The sequence below is a fragment of the Oreochromis niloticus genome, linkage group LG18 (genome assembly GCF_001858045.2).
Source record: "Oreochromis niloticus isolate F11D_XX linkage group LG18, O_niloticus_UMD_NMBU, whole genome shotgun sequence".
NCBI classification, from domain to species: domain Eukaryota; kingdom Metazoa; phylum Chordata; class Actinopteri; order Cichliformes; family Cichlidae; genus Oreochromis; species Oreochromis niloticus.
The window spans coordinates 8,550,596-8,571,455 of NC_031982.2; the positions used below are offsets into that span (position 1 = coordinate 8,550,596).

The 20,860-nt window shown below is 41.6% G+C and overlaps 1 protein-coding gene across 6 annotated transcripts in view; it reads right to left on the bottom strand.

Annotated features, from left to right (window-relative positions):
- Positions 1–1,238: 1,238 nt before the first annotated feature.
- Positions 1,239–20,860, bottom strand: part of tnk2b (tyrosine kinase, non-receptor, 2b) — a 57,943-nt gene continuing 38,321 nt past the window's right edge. For 4 of the 6 annotated variants that reach the window (XM_025900625.1, XM_025900626.1, XM_005458090.4 and 1 more), the window contains 17 exons: positions 19,819–19,996; positions 18,504–18,574; positions 15,946–16,215; positions 15,596–15,748; positions 15,217–15,380; positions 14,168–14,287; positions 13,785–13,911; positions 13,522–13,668; positions 13,225–13,319; positions 11,196–11,390; positions 10,863–10,954; positions 10,454–10,498; positions 9,684–10,117; positions 8,339–9,568; positions 6,689–6,784; positions 5,299–5,429; positions 1,239–3,772 (listed from right to left, as the gene is read on the bottom strand). In XM_025900625.1, the coding sequence (XP_025756410.1) occupies positions 3,766–3,772; positions 5,299–5,429; positions 6,689–6,784; positions 8,339–9,568; positions 9,684–10,117; positions 10,454–10,498; positions 10,863–10,954; positions 11,196–11,390; positions 13,225–13,319; positions 13,522–13,668; positions 13,785–13,911; positions 14,168–14,287; positions 15,217–15,380; positions 15,596–15,748; positions 15,946–16,215; positions 18,504–18,574; positions 19,819–19,981 (3,540 nt within the window). In that variant the 5' untranslated portion in view covers positions 19,982–19,996 and the 3' untranslated portion in view covers positions 1,239–3,765. The remainder of the gene's footprint in view (positions 3,773–5,298; positions 5,430–6,688; positions 6,785–8,338; positions 9,569–9,683; positions 10,118–10,453; positions 10,499–10,862; positions 10,955–11,195; positions 11,391–13,224; positions 13,320–13,521; positions 13,669–13,784; positions 13,912–14,167; positions 14,288–15,216; positions 15,381–15,595; positions 15,749–15,945; positions 16,216–18,503; positions 18,575–19,818; positions 19,997–20,860) is intronic. The other 2 variants (XM_005458091.4, XM_025900624.1) reach the window with 1 other exon arrangement.

Consider the following 20,860-nt stretch of genomic DNA (forward strand, 5'->3'; position numbering starts at 1 on the left):
AACTGCCAGTCAATAGATGCCTTGACCATCTTGGCATGGATTTCCTTAATGAACTGCCGTGGGATTCACTTGTATTAGATTAACAAGCAGATGAATGGAATTGCCAGTGTATATATACCAATAGTAATAGTTTATCCCTAGGACACAACTGAATGGTTTGATGAAAATAAAACGAAAGAATTTATTATGGCTTTGCAGCCTCCAGAACTAAGATGGAACACATATGGGAAATTGTTTTTCCTGGTGTATTAAGACAACACGACCATCATGAAAACATCAAATGTGCAAATATCTTTTGGTAGAGCCACAGACATCCCACCATCACTGCAACCCTTCTCCAATCCAGCTCTTCCTTTCAGCTGCGTCTGACTTAATGTCATATCTGTTGTCATCAACGCCTGCTCTGTTCTCCTCAAAGACAGTATATAATATGGACAGAACCACAAAAAATCCATTGCTGAATTCTTATTATGAAGTCTTGAGCCATCCTGGTGTTTAGATGAAGTGGTGGTCCAACTGTAATATCACATGCTCATTGGCTAACAACTTGTAATTTATGAGTCATTAGTCAACAAGTACATCCTGGATAATCTCCCGTGAACTGTGAATGACTGTAATTTACCAGACTAATTGTTCTGAACCCATAAAATAAGTTATGTTCATCTGTTGTACCTTCTGTTGTTCTATGCTTTAAACTTGCTGTCACCTTAGCTATTGCGAGTTCACCATTGTGTCGATTTTAGTAAACACATAGTTTATAGTTTGGGCTAGATTAGGTGACCCTGAATCCTGCAATAGGCCAAGGCTGCTGGGGGCTTCCCATGATGCACTAAGCATTTCTTTTTCATTCACCTTTTATCACTTTCTCTGTTAATATACCACTCTGCATTTCACATTATGCCTTTTGTACCATCTTCCTCCCCTCACCCCCAGACGGTCACAGCAGATGACTGCCACTCTCTGACCCTGGTTCTGCTGGAGGTTTCATCCTGTTAAAAAGTAGTTTTTCCTTCCCACTGCCAAACGTTTTCTCATAGGGGGTTGTCCGATTGTTGGGGCTTTCTCTGTATTATTGTAGGGTCTTTACCGTACATTACAATGTGCCTTCAGTTGCTGTTGTTGTTATTTGGCGCTATATAAATGAAACTAAATTGAATTGAATCTTGATGCTGCTCACCTCACCTTAGCTATTGTGAGCTCAATGTATAGATTTCAGTAAAAACAATGAACAAAACAAGTTAAAAAATAGTTAATTCTTTAGTAAAAAATACATTTATAAATTCCGCAGCATGATCTTCATTTCCATCCATGACAATAACAACCAACTGTACAGTAGGCATTTACAATGAAACACATTCTGGGAAGGCAAATACATCAAAATGAGGAAAAAATATGGCAATTTGAAGGAGAAACAGCAAAACCAATAAAAAATAAAGATTTTAAATGAACACAGATTCTGGAAAAAACCAAAACAGATCTGACTGTTTAACAGAAACAGAACATCAGAGTTTCAACACCCCAACAGGAGAACTTTGCTTTGGGTTCACCAAAACACCACAAGGTTAACTTCAGTCCTTCTAATACAACTACAGCAGCTCGGTATGAAGACGAACAACACGTGAACAGACTATGGAGGCAGCACTCACATGCAGCTGTCCTTACGCACTGCTTTCACAGTCAGCTTCACCGCATGACTTTAAAGGGAAAATGGCAAAACTGGCCCCGAATCAGTGCTTAAGGACAACTTTATCTCACTTTGGGTCGGAAAAACAGTCAACAAACATTTTACACTGAAAAACAGGTTTTCTTTTGATTTTTCTTATTCAATTAGCAGGATAGATTATAACAAATAAAATCTCTGCTTTTGCTACTGGATGGTACTGACAGAAAGGGTGGGAGGTTAGAGGATATACAGCAGCCCTATTGCACATGGGAGAAAGCTTTTATTGGAAGTTTCTACAATCAGTCCTGTACGTCCTTTAAAAAATATATTTCAAAACTTATTTCAAAGCCTCTTAATTATTCAGGTTGTTATGACTCTGTATTAGCTTTTTTATTCTTTATTTGTTTCAGTCGCATCCTTGGAGATTTGTAGACATACTGAGGAGCTCTGGTTTGGACCAAAGCCAGAGCATATATGTGCCATCTCATGCATAAACACACATATTATGTGTTTTACGTGTAATATAATGTAATTCAGAAAGAAAAATAGATATTTTGGCAAAGACAGTTCAAAGAGGAGCACCACAGAGATCATGGGAGTTAACTAAAAACTATGTAAAGCACTGCTTTCCAGCATTTGGTTGGCCACATAAAAGTATTCAGTCTACCTTACTGTAGATCTTCCTTCCTTTCACTGGCGTCGTCCCCACATACTAAGAATAAATATCAGGAGGAGCCCAACTGTTCCCTGTTAACTGGCTCTGCTGCAGTGACAATACAGTCAAAAAAAAAAAAAAAAAGAGTACCATCTCATCGAGCAGTCAGTTCACCCAGAGCAGACGCGTCCTCTCAGTATTAAATTATTACCCCTAAAGCTGCTGACCAAAATATCACAGTTGTGGTCTTAAGTGATGATTATGGGATGGGATCTGTGCCTTGGGGTAAATTTCACTGCACCGCTGATATTAGCTGCCGGTGTATTCTGGGTGCACGGAGAAAACCGCACGCTGGCAGGACTTTTCGGTTGACGCGCAGGATTCTGTGTAGGCAAAGTGTTTAGAGGGAAGAAATAAGGAAAGACTAAACCTGCAGTGAAGAACGTTTCCACTGGATGGGTATTTTTTTTAGCCACATGTGGCAATAGAGACAGAAGAGAATGAAATATTTTTAAAAAGACGGTGTCACAAGTAATGGAAATAACAGTCTTCTCTCATCTCTGAGGACTATGTTCAAGATATATTAAACAATATCATACACACATGCATGCCTCCTCATAAATAGCATATTGTATATACCCTTGAATATAGGTGTACAAGTGTACAAACTTCTTCTGCCGCCTTATATTTCCATGAATTGTCTTGACTCGATGCTTATTTCCATATTTTCACTTTCTTTTAATGGGCAGAATAATCTCCTGCACAACACAGAGTTGTCAGCCAATTAAATGGCTTATTTTATTGTGCTTGGATGTTTCAGAGGTACTGTGTGAGCTTTAAAAATTGAAAAAGTGGTCTTCACAAATTATTTTCTAAGTGATGCAATAGCTGCTAATACAGGAGGTTTATCTTTAAAGAACTGTACGCACACGGTACAGTTCTTAGGTTCAGTGCTGATATTGTACACCATGTGAGCTCTCCAGTAAACTGTGCATTGCTTTGACACAACACAAAGACTTTTTTTGTTTTTGAAAGTGCTCCTATGTATATTGCGCTAGCCATCTCATTTTGGCCTCTTTACATTTCCTTTCAAACCATTTCTTTTTCTATGCAAGTAGCTCACAAGACGACATCTGAGTGTGGCAGCACCCAGAATCTGTGAGACATTTCAGGCTAACCCGCCGGTCCTGAAAATACAAGTACAGTCATTTCTTGCCCTTGAGTGGGCACACCAAAGTAAAAATATGACCCTACACATCCATGTTAAGTACAAACACAGCCATAATGAAGTTTGGTATTTTGTGCTTGATTTCTCCGTTCTCTAATACAGTCTTGATTGGAAGTGTGGCTGAACCATCAGACAGAAAAGGTCAGGAGATGATTCATCTCTGATGATGTTTTACTGCGGATGAAGTTCCAATCAGAGCTCAGCAGCTTGAGATTTCTGTCACCGTCTGCAAACAGAAAGAAGCTTTAGAGGTGGTGAAAAATGATGAATGATGAAATGTTAAGTGCTAATTGTCTTGGACAAGACTTCACCTTTTTGGGGGCTTTTAAGTGAGATAAACACTACTACTGTGGTGGCGCTAAGGAGAGTTACAAGCAGGCGGGAGATTCATTTAAATAATGCAACACAAAGAGTTGTTGCCAGTTGGCTCATATTTCTTTCACAAAAAAACCCAAAACATTACACATTTGAAGCAAATGTAGACAAATAAAGAGCACCATTTGAAATCATGTAAATAAACCATTTCAGTTTGTCTTGTCATATCTATTAGATGTGTTTAAATCAGCATAAAAAATTATAAATCAATGTTTGAACCGCGAGCATCAATATATCAGTCTGATTGATCTCAAAAAGCACTTCAGTGCCTGTTGCGCACAGCTCCTTTATCAGGCATGAAATGCTTCCCTGCTGAGGGAAACGGAGCGCACATGTTGATAAACCTGCGGGATGTGCAAATGTCCGCCACAATTACCTTTATCAAATCACATTCAAATGGTACCAGACTGCTACAAAATAGCTCCCTCTGCTGTTTTGAAGTCATGTTATTGCCGCTCAACTCGTGCGTCGGTCTTAAAGCGCACAGCAGTGTCACTCTCACACATTTCGTGCAATGACATGACAATGTAATGGGACATAAAACTGAAATACCTCTGCTAAATGGTTTCTATGTGTTAAAAAAATCCTTTAGTCAGTGTACAAGTTAAAACCTCACTCTACCAGTACAGCTGTAGGTCATGCTGTAACTGCACCTTCCAAACACACTGAATTATCCACAAAAAGCCTCACTGCATGCTTTGAGTTGAATTTCAGAGCAGTAAAGTGACGTCTGATGAGTGAGCTACAGCCACCACATCCTCTACTTAATTATCAACTTCTTTCAGCCATGTTGCGGTACTGTTGCGCACACACAAACCAAAATTACTGGTGTGCTTAGAGACATTATTGCTGTGCATTAGCTGCTGTGCATGTGCCACATTATTCAAGCATTACAAAATGTTTCCACTTTTCTTTTTTTTTAAAAAAGTGCTTACACCCCCTCGCCCTCCCCCCGTCCAACACTTCCCAAATCTAAAAGCCACATATGAGCCTCTATCTCATTAACACCACAACAGCATTGCATCATATGACTGCCTGCTTACATTTTCCATATATATATACTAAGTAAACCTGCAGTAACAATCTCAGCAGCTCCACTAGGAAGCAGATTTTAATCATGCGTTTTCCATAGAGATATGAAAAATAGCATTATGTCAGCATGAGCTTCCTATTAAAATTCTAGTAGCAATCTCTAGAAACTATTAAATGAGCATCATTTAATAGTTTCTTCAGTGTAGACTGAAGGCTCTGGCTCCTAGATGGGGTCAAGACAGATGAATAGTAATTGCTGGACAGTGAATGGACCGTACTCTGATATTAAAGTAATATATGCTTTCTGGGAAGTCACAATCATTGCAAAGCCGTAGGAAACACTACCTTTGTCGTGTTGTAGATCCATAGTTATCCAGCATGTGAGTGCTGGCCACCTCCAGGTTCCAGTCACACATCTCCAGCAGCTTTAGACACTCTGATCTGCTCCTCAGGCCCAAACAGAACAACTGTTCTACCTGTAGAGAGGCAGGTCACAAGACATTGTTCAAGTGACCAAAGAGTTATCAAGAGGGAAAAGATGGGACTGTTAAAGCGAGTTCACACAGTCAGGTCATCGAGGGAAAGAACTACAGGCTTTCATCTTTTTTACTGAATGGAGTGCCAGTGAGTGTGAAACTATTTCTGTCTTCATACAAACACATTCCTGTAGCTTAGCAGAATCTGAACCATGTGGATGACTTTTTTCTGTGTCTAACAGACTTTCCCACCACCATCAAGGAACACTCCAGTAGGCACAAGAGAACACTAAAGTCCTAACAAATCATCCATCCTGGCACCTTGGGCAAAACCACAGCCAGTTAAGACGGTGTTAAAGACCGCCCTAAACATATCAGAGTGTCTACATGCTTTTTCATTTGTAGTGGCTCACTGCAACTTTTCCTCAAGGATGAATAAAGTTCTCTTATCACATCTCGATATGAGCCTATTGCATTCAGGAAGTGTGAATGACTGTACCCATTTGCAGATATACCCTGTTATTACACAAACGACTGACCTGAGACTCAGTGAACCAGCTCTCCAAGTATCCTTCTACAGCACTGAAGTGTTTACCACTGAGGTAACGGATTTTCATGCAGTCTTTGTTTTGATGGCCTGAGCCATAAAATGTTTTGTTCCCTTTATTTGTACAGTTTTATTTCACAAAGGTGTTTCTGCCAGTTGTGTGTATGCACTACTTTAAGACTATGGAACCTGACCTTAAAAACGAACTACATCCCTTTTGCTACTCAGCTTTTTTACTTTTGTTATTTAAAATGAATTAGTTTGAAACTTTATACGGACTTTTTTTCATCTTATTAAGAAGTAAAGATTTAAATAAACACCATTAAAAATGAACACCGACCAGAATTTTCCAGTTAGGGTTTGTAGCCATACTTATTACTACATGGAGTTATTACACTTTACATGCATATAGTCATGTGCACATTGGAAATAATGCCTTTCAAAAATAATACTTCAATATGCAACAAGACTAGAAAAGGCGAATAAACAAAAGTTAATAAAAAGTCAGTAAAAGTATCTCAAAAAACTAAAAATGACTGAAGCCTAAAGGAGCATTTTTCCTTCTCACCTTTCACTAAATTTTGCCATTTTCAGGCCTCCATACAACACTACTATGAGTTAAACAGCAACATATAATTTCTGAAACAACTCAACAGTCATAGTGTGATGAACAGATTTAGGAAATGCATTAGCTTTCAGTAAGTGCACAAACCTTTAGATAATGCACAGCTTGCTGGACATTCCAGTTGTGGTTGTGGAGTGCGGCTTGGCACTCCTCCATCGTCACACCGTGAACCGCCTCCTGCACCTGAGACACACAACAACACTGAAGTTTAAACCTCTGATTCCTCACTACTTCTTTATTTGGGTCACAGTACTACTTTTCCTTGTGATGAAATCATCTAAGATTAAATCTCCATGTACATCCTTTAGGTGGACAGTGGATTTACTGCTAAACATGATAAGAATCCCAGCTGGATTTAAGCATCGCTGCACAGATCAAGTTTTGAACGTTCTCATCTCTTTTTCTGCTTATTGCCTTATCAAAACCCACCTTAAGCCTGCTCAAATTTCAAGAAGTCTGACGCGGTGTTCGTGAGAGTACCGAGACTTCATGGCAGCATAATCACCGAATTTTTGGGTTCTTTTGTTAGTACTTCTCTTTGCATGAACTTGATTGATACCCATGTTACCAACCACTGCAGTTTTACATTAATAGCTCAGATATTACGGCTAGTAAAATCACAAGACGCTATATACATTATATTATTATAATACTCTGTCTTGCACTGAACTCCTCTGCAATGCAGCTGAGATATCTCACATTCTTACTGCACTACTTTTTGCAGCCGTATCAACTACGAAATACCAAGTGCCTGAGAGCCTTCAGAGCTCACAGCGTTTCTGACTCCAGCCAGACTCGAACAGCACTAGGATCAATTGACCCACCTAAAGAAACAAATGAAACTTTGAAGTTTGTTCTTTGAAATCCGATTCTCACCAAATATTTATATAGCCTTTGTCTCATAAGGAACACTAGTGTATTTTTAATAAGTTATGAGAACATTTTTGAGAATGCAAAAAAGACAGAAAAAGCTAAAACACGTATTCTAACAATTTTTCTACTAAAAGGGATATAAAACATTCAAGTTCCAATTTTATTAGTTAAATTTGATGCATAACGCATTAACAAAGATTGCCTCCAGTTGTAAAATTATACCGTCTCTTAATTTGGTTGTCACGTTGATTTGAAGGTGAAATAGAAAGTTGATCTTTTCAGAATTGTGTCATTAAAAGCTGCTGTATCAACCTTAATTTCTCACTCTTGCTGACAGTGCAAAAGGAAAGGAAACACACCGCCATACACCCACCATGCTCTTCCTTACAGACAGCATTTAAACACTGAATAAGGAGCTCCAGAAAACTGCATTACAACTGAGAGGAATCAAGCAAGCCATTCATGAAATATGCACTGCAGACTATTTAGAGCCTGCTTCTTAGACCGATGCTAATGAATTACCCTGAACAATGGGCTCATATTTTAGTTCTTTGATGTGTGATAAGGGACTTAGGATAAGGAACCGATGCTTTTATTGCCTTAACACCAGTGATACTGAACGATAAACAGATGACTATCTGCTTAATACTTCTTACAAAATGACAAAAAGTACGGCAGCATTAAGAAAAACAAGGACAAGTATATATAGCAAGCAGCACATCTTCTTGCAGGGGTTTCATATCCATCATGGCTAACCTCGACATCTACATACAGATGTAAATAATTAATAACTTTCAGTGTTTTAGGTACTTTGCAGTTCAAATAACATTTTCTTAGAGGAACTTCATCCATCTTAGACCTTACCATCTTGACCCTATCAGCTGAGTTCGCTCCTCCGTCTGTCCTGGTACAGAAAGCAGTGACTGCTGGTGCTGTCAGCCCGTCTGAACAGACGCGAGGAAGACTAACTGAACTCTTCATCCCTGACCGTGGCCAACCCAGATTGCTGTTATTATTGGAGGAGAAATTGGCTTTCAGGTCACCACCCGGCTGGACCTGCACCTGGGTGTGCCCCTGCAGTGTGTGACTGCCGACCACCATCGGTCTGACCGTGGCTGTGTTGGCTTGCCGTACATGCTTTTCTTCCACATCGTTGGCGGGAAGGCTTTCAGCCTCCCTGAAGAAGCGATCGAATCGATCGAGATACGGTGGCCTCTCTGGCAGAAGGTAATAGTGGGTGTTACTGACTTTACGCCCGTCACGGACGATGGGCAGGATACAGGGGCCCTTGCTAGCAGCGTCCTTCCCCTGCACCTGGGCCTGGATCACTTTGGGTGCAGCATATTTAGGGTCCGAAGCAAAGCTGTGTGTAGTAGGCATCAGTTTACCTGGAGAGGTAGAGAGGTAGGAGCTGTAGGTGTGTGTTGGTGGGCAGGTTGTAATGGCAGCCTGCATTGTGTTGGGGCTGACAGAGTAGAGCCTCTGCTGGGGGGAACCCACTACCAGACCCATTGGGCTTGGAGTTCTTGATCCAGGCTGAGACAAAGGGTCTCTGGGAGGGATTTGAGGTGGTCGTTCCTGGCCTGCGCCTGAAACGTTTTCCGTGGTTTCAGTCGGCACTGGAGAAAGGGAGAGGTCCCTTGACCAGCGGCCAGAGGTGTAGTCCCCCTTCTTCATGGGGCGAGGGGGGATGGGAACTCGTGGGGGGATCTGGGGTCGGTCCTCGTTACAGGAGAGGACACTCTGCTGTTGTCCCTCATGGGTTTGGGGACTTTGAAGAGTCTGGGGACACAAGACTGAGCTCTGCAATGGCGAGCACGAACGAGGAGCACTTGCTGCTGGTACATTGAGCCTCCTCATGCACTCTTGTTGTAGTTCTTGAAAGATCTCTGCAGACTGTGAAAAAGAGGTGGACAGGCCCTGGCTGTGGTTGCTGGGGAGAAACAGGTTGTCTTCCAGACCTGGTCTGTCTGAACCTCTGGAGACTAGAGCCTCATCATTGACCTTTTGCCCAGAGGACAGAGTTTCTTCTGGATTAAGGCCATCACTATGCTCTGCCTCATTCTGCTGCTCCGAGCTGTTGATGGAGCTCACCTTTCGGAGAAAGAAACAAACTCACTGTAATATTACTTTAGGCAACAGAAAAACACAAAATAATTCCACTTTTATAAAATTTTGACATAGTGTTAAATGTATTGTGTAGCCCTACCTCCATATCATCCTCATCTTGCGCTACATCGTCATAAGCTGGGGGTGGGGGTAATGGCCGCGCATCCCAGTCCACTACTGGCGTAGGGTGAAGGGGGCGGGGCAATGATTTGGATGGGCTTTGAGGTGGAGTCCTGTCCAGGAGATTTTCTGCTTCCAAAGCCAACTTGGCCAATAGAGGAATTGGAATTTCAACCACGGGAGAGGGGGACGGTGTGGATATGGGGTACTCTTCCCCAAAGTCAATGAGGGACACTTCACTGTTAGTGTTCTGGCCTGAGCCTGAAGTCCTGCCACCTCCCTGTTTGGAAGCAGAGACCCACACGGCCGGTTTTAGTTTGAGGCCTTTGACAGAACCCGTTTTCCGAAGTGATAATCTCTTTAGTCCCGCAGAAGTCAGATCCTCCTCCTCATTTACTGGGTCATAGGAAGGTTCTGGAGATGAAAACACAACATATTCTTGATGTAGTTTAGAGATCATTGATACCAGGGCTGTTTAAGATCACTTAATACCACTAAATGCAAGACACACACAGCTCCGAAAAAACTCGCCAGGTGTGACTGGAGAATACAATGCACAGCAAGGACACTGCACACCTTTTAGAGGGACAAAGGTGTAGAAAAGAACAGAAGGGGGGCCGGGGGTCCACTGCAAAGACAGGCAAGGAAAAGATGAAAAACTCTGAGATGTACCTTTGAGGAGTGGAGCTAGGAGGGAACAGAGAGGGCAGGAGCAATGGGTGAAGAGCTGCTGAGAGAAACCAGACTTACTCTTGATTAACACTGCTGGTTGAGGAGGGCGGGGAGGAGGCTCCTCTGGGGAGAAATAATAACAGATGCCACCAGCGCAAAGGAGAAACAAAGAGGGGAAGAAATGACAGCAGTAAAAGATGTTAAGATAAGAATAAAAACAGCAAGCGCTATTACATCTGAAAGCTTTGTTAGGATAAAAGCAAAGCAAGCTCTTCAGTGTCTTTTTGCACAGCAGCAGCAGATCTTAAAATTTCAACCAGCAATGCATGATGGAAATAAGAAGAAGAAGAAAGAAGCACTCTTTAAAGATTAGGAATATGATCATCTGCTCAGTCTGTCACTGAACTGAAGAGGTATTGAGGCAAACGTTTTGAAACAGTTATACATTATACAGGTATACATTTCTATAAAGAGCTCTTTCACTCACTTTTAGCTCGTCCTGCTAGCTGTGTGGGCTGTGCAGCACTGAGGTCCAAGCCCAGAACGTCAGGAGGATCCATGGGATTCCCGAGGTACAAACTGTCGGCAAGAATGAGACATTTTAATGCAGGAAACATCAGTGAAATGCATATAACTAACACACAGCAGGTGCTGTACAATCACGTTGCAAAAAAAAGCCCGCTAGTGCCATCTATTGGTGAGTGCTTACTATCACTACAACCCAACAGAAAGACCATTTAAAACATCACTAGATGCATGATGTAAATGCCATTTCACATCCATTTAATAATCAAACTGAGCTTCAAAAGCTGTTCCTTACTCATCGATCCTGTCAGGGAAGCCCCAGCAGCGATGGGGGTTGGTGTCTCCATGTCCTGTGTGAATGAAGCTGTTCTTGAGTGGACGGCTGATGTCGTGTGCAGACAACCCTGCTACAGAAGTCACCACATTCCTGGGGAACTGCCCGACCTTAAGGGTGCGCTTATTTTGACCTCGCCACCAATAATTCTCTGCCCTGAAACATATTAGGGCAGATAATTATATTGGGTATGAAAGTAGACTGCCACTTTTTGACATTGAGAGGTTGGGTTTTTTTTCCAGCCCACACCACCCTTGCATTAGCTACGGGCCCATCTGTTGGAGGTGAATGTGGGGGTTGCAGCTGGTACCAGCTGACACTGAGTGGCAGATGGGGTAAAACCTTGACATACAGAGACAGATGCATTCACGCTCACATTCACACCCGCGAGCAATGTAGACTTGCTGATAAACAAACACGTCTTTGGACTGTGGGAGGACTCCAAAGTGCAGCCTTGCACACTCAGTGCACTGCACTGCGTTTGCATTCAAGACAATATTTATCAGTAGTGGGGTTGGTATGTTGCACAGGTTAGTTTAGACCCATTTTGGGGGTTCTCAGTCACACCCAAATTTAATCAGAGCACCCCTAAAAATATTAATAGAACTAATAATAGCATATTTTAGTATTATTTTCTGGAATTATCTGCAAATGTCTATCTGTCTATTTATAACAGTACAGGATAGAATAAAAACAGGTTTTATGTCCAGTGTAAGATAATGTAGCTTAAACTAGAGATTATTAGCTCATTTTAACCTTCTGATTCACTAGTCTGCTGGTATATCAGGAGCTGCTGTACTTTATTATTTTACTTTATTAAATATTTCTTTTCCTATTCTAGTCAAATTGGGCTTCAGTGTTAGTTTACAGTACAGCATCAGATCCAGGTGACAGCAAGTCAAAAGGATATTACCTGTCTATGTCCAGCAGCGGCCTGTATTCATTTTGAATATTGCTATAAACTAATATGGATCATGTAGATCAGTTTGTCTTTTATTCACTGTAACATTTAACTTTTGGGTGACGGCACAAAGACTGAGAGAGGCTAGAGAGGGAGAGAGCAGGATGAAGCAAAGAGAGCAAAAAGAAACAGGTAAGAGTGGACATGTAGTCAAATTCACCAAAAATGATAACGCTTCTCTTTTACCCACGTTCATTAATGATGAGTTCACATAACTAAGCAGTGTTTTCCTGTTGTCTGTGCCTGATATAATAATTATTATAAGATTATATTTTTGTCATTTTCTAGTTTCTAGTTGAGTGAGGAGGCTGGGGAGAGAAAAGACGGCGATTGTAGAAGAACCGCAAGAATGAGGGAGCAATATCAAATGCTATTTTTCACAAAGTAGCACTTAAAACATGCCAGTGGACATTCAAAAGAGAGCATATTGATATATGATGCTGTGTGCTGAGTCTGCTTAATAAATGAGGGTTTGTATTAATTCAGAAACTTTAATATAAAATAGCTATTGGCAGTTTGCTTCGTTTACAGGTCTATGGACTGGCAGCGTGATTTTCCAGTGTCTGTACTGAATGAGTGCTTGATGAGTTGGTGGACTGCCTCTATGTTGTTAAGAGGCTGAAATTTTTTTTGCATGTTTTTCATCTTTTCTGCTTTGCCACAAATGGTTCTTTAAGTTCTTTAATGACTTAGCCTTTGTATCGAGTTTGATAACTAAAGGCTCCACCCTAAAACATGTGGAAAAGATTGGAAACTCTGATTGTTCACTCTGAATTATTGTCACACATAACAATAGGTCCCCCAACTAATTAGGTTGCTTTTGAAGATCCCATTGTAACGTTTATCCAATTCAACTGAGGTCTGCAAATGTGAAAAGGGTTGATTAAATTCGCAAACAGCACATTCCATCATTATTAATTACACAGCAATCCATTATGATTGGGAGCTGAGACCCCCCTGCAAGTCTGAACCTAGAATCGCCCCTGATGTGTCGGTTTAATTATTATTTTAAGACCTTTTATCACCCACCTCCCCTCTATGATGGTGATAATGTCATCGACCTGGATCTGGAGTTTGTCAGGCTCATCAAAGTCCTGGAGAGCACACATGTCTGTAGGCATAGACTGAAAAAAGAGACAAAGACAAAAAAAATATAGCAGATATTATAAGCAGCCTGTCCACTTTTTGCTTCGAAATAGCACCACTAGGTGGCGCTAAAGGTAAATTTATATAATGACAACATGATGACAGAAGAGAAGTTAAATGAATGTAGAAAACATGCATGCTTAAATCCTAGAGCAATGGTTAAATGACTGCTAACGCCACCTCGAGCAGGAACTCGCGTAGAGCAACAAAAGTTGGTCTGTCATCAGGTTTCTGAGCCCAGCACTGCAGCATGACGTTATAGATATCCTGTGGACAATCCTCTGGCTTAGGGAGGCGTTCACCCTCTTTATCAATCTTATGGAGAATCTAAAGACAAAAGAGTACAGCTACGGTATATATATCACTGCATATATGAGCAAATTTATGTATTTTGGCTTCAGAATTTCAAAAGCAGTTTTTGTTGATCCTTTTTGTGTGTTTACCTGACTACCATTAAGACCCAGCCAAGGCTCCTGACCATGTGTGAACATCTCCCAGAGGGTGACTCCAAACATCCAAGTGTCTGTTGCATGGGAGAAGGTTCTGGTCTTTAAACTCTCTGGGGCACACCTGTAACATGGAAAAACAATACACTACAGTCTATAAACCAGCTGTGCACAGTCTGAGCACAAGTGTGGAGCAGGGCATTAAATGGTGTGTTTCCCTGGTGCGACTGTGATAGAGAAGGATTTGTTTTTCCTTCTTATTTTGACAAAACTGATTTCTAAATTCTGCCTTGGCTGAGAGTTTTAATAACAAAGCAACAATGAAATGAGTTCAGTCGCACATCAAATAACAGCTCAAGCTACTGCGTTATTCCACCCACCATGCAAAGGGGACCTTGCGATGCTCCTGCATGACATAGTGCTCGTGGTTGTTAGGCAGCGCCCTCATCAGGCCAAAGTCACCAATCTTCACTCTGTGAGCCGCGGCCAGCAGGATGTTCCTGCAGACAGGGTGGTGATGTTAACAATTAGCTGGAAATCCTAAAATGAACCTTCAAGCTGGAAAACACTAAATGAATGAACTCTTCTACATGTAGAACGAATGTTCTTAATAATAACTATTTCAATAATTATTGTAGAGGAGACTTGGTCCATATGCATTTTACTGATAGGCCAAGCACAAGACTGCAGATGTAGCATCTATTGAGACTGAGCATGACTAAAAAGATTAAACTCATTTACAAGTAAATAAATATTTTAGTTAGATCTACTAATATGTAAAGAGAACTGTTATTTCTAGTAGTTTGGGTCTGTTCAGGGACCTCCCTGTCCTTCCATGTGCAGACATGATAGCCAGAGGCAGGAAGAGAAACAGCAAGGCGTTAGTGACAGATATGACAAGTCACTGATTAGGTCTTATGGACATGCTAAAGCAGCTTAAATGGTGTGCCATAACAGATAAAGAGATTTATCTGTTATGAACTTTTTGGTGTGTTAGAAAGTCAGCAGATCTTTATCTCGGAAAGCTTCCAGCGTACAGGATACAGTGCGTGCCCAGAGAGCTCAGCAAACCTTCACGCAGCAGCTGTGTGTAGTCATTACCCTTTTATTACAGCTTTAACTGGTAAAGTGACTCATTTGTACCGGCCATTAAGGTTTTTCCCCAGACCTCTACATAGTGTCAGCACTTAAGTGAAAGTGTCTAATTTGGGCAAGACCAAGAACTTGGACCACCCAGTGCTTCCAGCCAGCCAGTGACTCATTGTGCTTATGGGCCAAGTCTCCTGTTAATGGCCTGTAAATTTCTGGGTGGAGGAATAGGAGAGGCAATATAAATAATTCACCACAGCAGAAAAATTATTCCTGAATGTATTTTTTTCAGTAGTTTTTGACCTTTTTTTTTTGCCTCTACCAAAGCTCTGCACCCTACCTCGCTGCCAGGTCCCTGTGGATGAACCTCCTCTGCTCCAGATAAGCCATGCCACAAGCCACCTGCACAGCATACTGACACAGAGTGTGGATCAACACTGGGCCTTGAGGACGAACGCAGCGCAAACGCTCCAGCAGAGAACCGAGAGGTGCCAGTTCAGTCACCTACAGCATGCAGGTGAAAAAGAGAAATAGAGCATGGGTGAAAAGAACGGACAAACTCAAAGCTTCTTTTGTCCTTTCACATTTGCATATGTGGCAAGTGTACACAGAGGATATCGGCCGCCAGTTAAAGCAGCTACTGTAAACGGTTATGTGCACTCGCATTTATCTGTCTGTATATTTCTCCCTGTGCGTGTGCATTTCTGTGTGTCCACTACCATCTTCATTGGGTGTGTGAGCACCACACCGTAGAGGCGGATCAGGTTTTGATGGTCCAGCGAGTGCATGACGTTGACCTCGCAGATGAAATCCTCCAGAGCGTCGGGCTGGCTGAGCACATCTGTCTTCAGACACTTCACGGCCACGTTCAGCTAAAAAAATGATGAGTTCAAACATCAGATTCTGCTTCTCCTCATACTCTAAAAAAAGTGTCTAAAAAGTTCTGATAAAAATCCCATTAAAAAAACAAAAGAAAAAGAAAAAACATTCATGCACCTGCTTTTATCTGTTCCTGCACAAGATGCAAACAAGCGACATGGATAAATTGTATAACAATATGCCTCCTCACCACCTTCCCCGCAGGTGTCAACCACTCTCCCCTCTTCACGACCCCAAATGAGCCGTCACCCAGCTTCTCAAACAGCGTCAAGTCCTTCTCTGGGATGAGGCAGGTCAGACCCTGCTGCTGCCCATCGAGGAGAGCGCCACCGCTGGGCTGCGTGACTAGGACTCCCTCCCCGACGCCCAGAGGTGGTGTGGGAGACAGCTTACGAAACGAGGAAGCCGGTTGACCCTGCTGGGGCACGTCTCCTCCATCTGGACGTTTACCACTAAAAACCTGGAGAGAAACAGATGAAAATGAAGAAGTGTGAAAGCAGAGAGAGGGGCACTAGAGCATAAAAATATGAGCATAATTTAACATTTTGCATAAACAGCAACATTCTACATCCTGGTTCCCCCTTTTTCTATCTATGTATAATCTGTGTAATGTGTGCAACATGAGGAGCAGGTGGTTGGAAAGCATACTCATGCCATGGTGAGAGTCTGACAAGCAGTCTCAAAACCATTACTGCAAGTTCTTGTGTGTGCAGCGAGGTCATATCTTACACATAAAGGAAACATTATGCAGTTTGTGGAAAAAGTAAATAAAATTCCATGCACATGTACTAACATGAGCACACATGTTTTTGCACACACACAAAATACTTAGAAATTTCCTGCCTCTTGGCTTAAGTACTAACAACACAGCAGGAATAACTTAGCTGTTAGGAAGTACTCATTAAGAAGTCCTATTAGATTAAGTGACCTGAATGGCTCTGTGTGCTCATGTTTGTATGCCTGCATTTCTGTGTGTGTGTCCATGTGTGTTAATGATTCATTCCCAGTCTCCTAAATCCGAACCCATAAAAATATGTGTGCCGTTTGGCGCCACCAAGGGAAACCTTTGTTTAGAGGACTTGAATTAGACTGTTTACCAAAATAGGAGTTCACAGAAACTGGTGGTGATATTAGCTAGCAGGGATGAAATCAAGCCGATAACATGTCAGATAAAACACTAGAACAGCCTCTCCTACGCTGGTAACACAAATACTACATTACATATCAAATCAGTGATGTCGGATTCACTTAAAAACATCTCTTATTGGCTCGTGAACATAAGGTCAGTACTCAGAAATTATGTCATCAGTAAAAAAGAGGTGTCAATGAATATCTGGTGCCAAACATATTTGACTGGCTGGATATAAACAGTAGCAAGCGGTATGTGGTTTCACATTCACACTGGACCAGACATGACATAATGCTGCAGACCTTTTTTGAACGATACCACCTCTGTGTGGTCACGGTGTGGGTTAGTTCGTTTCAAATAGAGGGCTGGATATTCAAATAATTCTGACTATGGCGCGCACACACAGACCCATAAACACACACAATCACACACGAGTGGAGTCATAAGAGTCGGTGACACACAGATTCGGCTCAAGCTGCATTCACAAAATGCTGTCTTATTAAATTCCCCTTAAAGAGACAGAGCTTTTTTGCGTTAAGTTACTTCTTCACTTTCCTTTAATAAAAGAGTCAAAGGGTAATTAAAAGACACAAAAACTGCGAGGTATGTAACACACGTGCTGATTCAAATACTCAAAGGAATTAACCGTCGAGAAGGAATACTGAGGAGAAGCCGTCACAGTTGTGTGGGTGCGCATGTGTTGGCTGTGTGTAGCCGTGGTTCTCACAGGACGGTGTTTGCCATCTATAATTACACCTGTCTGCTTCCGCCTCTGGCACTATCCTCAGATAGAGTAATCTGCTTCCTCAGCCGGCTGTGACGGGATGTGTGTGTGTGTGTGTGTGTGTGTGTGTGTGTGTGTGTGTGTGTGTGTGTGTGTGTCCCACTATCTTTATGAGAACTACTTTCAGTTTTGGAGCCTTACACTGAGGACATTTTGGAAAATTAGGTCTTTTTAGCTGGTCCTTGCTTAAAAGGGCCTTTTTATGGGCCAAGACTTAAGTTTAAGGTTAGGATTAGGCTTAGGTTAGGCTAAGGCAGTTAACCTGGCATGGTTCAGTTTAGGGTTAGGAACTAGGGAATGCAATGTAAATGAATGTCCTAGCAAAAATAGCCTTGCAAATGTGTGTATGTTTATATCTGAATATGGACTCACTCGCCCTCCTCGTGTGTCCTCTGGAGAAAAATTACTTTTTATATAAAAAATAATAAACTCTCCTATAATCGTCGCAGGTCTAGAAAAAACAATGTGCTAATTGATTCAGTAAAGGAAATTTTCTCTTAACGACACATGCAAACATTTGACAATTCACACCTCACCACAATCACGGATGTTTGTGGTCGATTTAAAACCTCTGCACTACTAACAGGCAGTATTAAGTTAAAGGCTGCTTTTAAGCACATACGACTATGTTAACATCTTTCCCTCAGATTACAACGTAATGATGCCAGAATTCATTCAGGGGGTGCTGATCATATCTGCGCGGAGGGCGCAGGTTACTGTGGTCATGTATCCACACTGTTACACCCAGACGGATTCCACAGTGGCGACATACTGCCAAATATACCGTGCACCATACTGAGTTCTGATGCGCGCTGTGCTCGTCTATGTCTGTCACCTTGCTCATCCAGGACTTGCGCTTGCACATGGCTTTCCTCCTTTTCACGGCCTCCCACAGCCTTCTCTGCCCTGCGGTCAAGAAGAAACAAAAAGCGGCAATGGGTCAGTGGCAAGTCATTCAAATGTGGACTGCAACTGCTTAAGGATCCATCAGGAGCAATCTGAGCAAAAGAAGGGTATGCCATAATGAATTTCAACACATTTACCACAACAGGAAGAAAACCAAACACCCAGCTTTGATATGAAATGAGACTAAGAGCAAAAAGCAAAGGGAAGGAGGAAGAAGAAAAGATATTAAAACCCCAGAGAGCAGTGAGCTGTGCAGTGGAGAGACATGTGAGGGAATATATGAGCATGCGAAGTGGGTGTAATTAGTCTTAAGCGGCTGTGAAGCACAGGCCCTGAGGGCTTCGGTAACTGGATTTAGAACAATTCTGCTGTGATCCACTTTATACACACCGCAGACAAAAGATCTGACACTTTAATATCCACTCTCACTGTACCTAATTACAAATTGTGACTTTGTAATGACATTAAGTGCATTAGTGACGCAGGATTTGTTCAAGCAACATCAAGGGTGAGCCAAATGACACAGTGCCATTACTGAACACAAGAGTCATACTTAAGGCTATGTATAGATGCATACAGAGAATAAAAGTCATCATAAATATAAAAATTGCTCATTAAGCTATGAAAGGCCAGTACAGCTTTATTAGGAATTATAACACATGAGCAGAGAAGATAGTCAATAATGATTTTATGAAGTCATAGTTTGAAATCAGAAATTCTGTGTCTCATGCTCATTTCCAGTCTTGAAAGAGTTGATAAAAACAAGCCACTAAACAACAGCCATGCTTTCAGATATCTAGCGACACTAAACCACTGCTCTGAGCTAAAAGCTAATATCTACTTCTACAGTCTACAGCCTGGTAACAAAGGCAGTGCCAACATCAATATTTTAAGACTTATAATGTATGTCAAATATATTCAGCATCTGAATTTAGCATGAAAGAGTTACAACATTTGCTAATTAGCACTAAAACTAAAAGTCAAACTGAAGCTGATGGGGATGTAGTTCATTTTTAGGTCACAAATCATTGGACAAAGAGGAGATAAAGTCCGTAGGATTTTTCCTTTGAATAAGGAACATTTATACTAAAAGTATCTAACACTGGAAGCCACTAGTAAGACTACAAATTTAAACACACAAGAGAGACATGCCAAATGAACATCTGGATGAGCTTCTTTGGCAAAACAAAACTGCGGTTCTCTCATTCACTCACTGACAAAAACACACAGGTACTGTGTCTCACCAGGTCGACCCATGCCGATTTTCTCCAGGTCTTCATTCTTGACGTAGTCAAAGTGCGACAGCCGCGTGACATTAAGGTCATCTCGGATCCGTAAGAAGTACTGCTGCAGCTGCACTTCCATCAGCAGTTCCAGCAACCATTCCGTCCCTTCCTCACATTGCATGCTGCTGCCCAGTTTCTGATAAAAATACAAAGACACACACAGAGGAGTTAAGCCCATTCAATAGTCATTCAACACTTTTCCCGATGCATGCTCCAAAATCCGTAAAATACACTCAAAAAGGAAGTCAGTCAGCAACAAACAGAGAAAGAGAGGAAACTGAGCTCAGAGCCAGTTCCCTCTTAACTAAATCATTAACAGCCTATTGCTTATAAAAATCAAGTCACAAACTCAAGATCAAGGGGGCTAAAGCGGCAAGCATAGCATAAGCTACTTATCAAAGGATAAAAACAATGAAAACAGTCATTTTCACTGCAATTTGATGTCACTGTGGGATCAACAAACCACTTAGTCTTCAATTAACTGAAGCTCAAAACAAAGAAAGTTGTTTTTGGCTGACTTGCTGTAGACTGCTCAGACATGAATGTGCCAAAAAAAACAAAAAACAAGAAGAGCGATACAAGAAATAATTATGCAAAACTGACGTCCAAACGTGTCAGTGAAAAACCAAACATGGCCCCGAAACGGTTTCACCGCAATTCCTCACACAACACCGAGTCAGCCCATCAATCTTTAACGTAAAAACAAAAATCATCCATTTAACGTAACCAGAAACCTAAATCTTGATGGGCTTCTTCACAGGACTATCGTGTCAAACTGATGCAAGTTCAATTTAGAGTCAAGACAGTAAACAGCTTTGCTGGAGAACAGCCACACCTGCTCAGAACTTTAAGGAAGTAAACCTGTAAACCAAGCTAAACAACACACACACGGAAAAAGAGAAACATTCCTAATCCGCACATAAAGGCAGACAAAACTTTACGATGGGTGCTCTGGCTGGAGGGGTCACTCCACTGATTAGTATTTAGACTCGGCGAATGA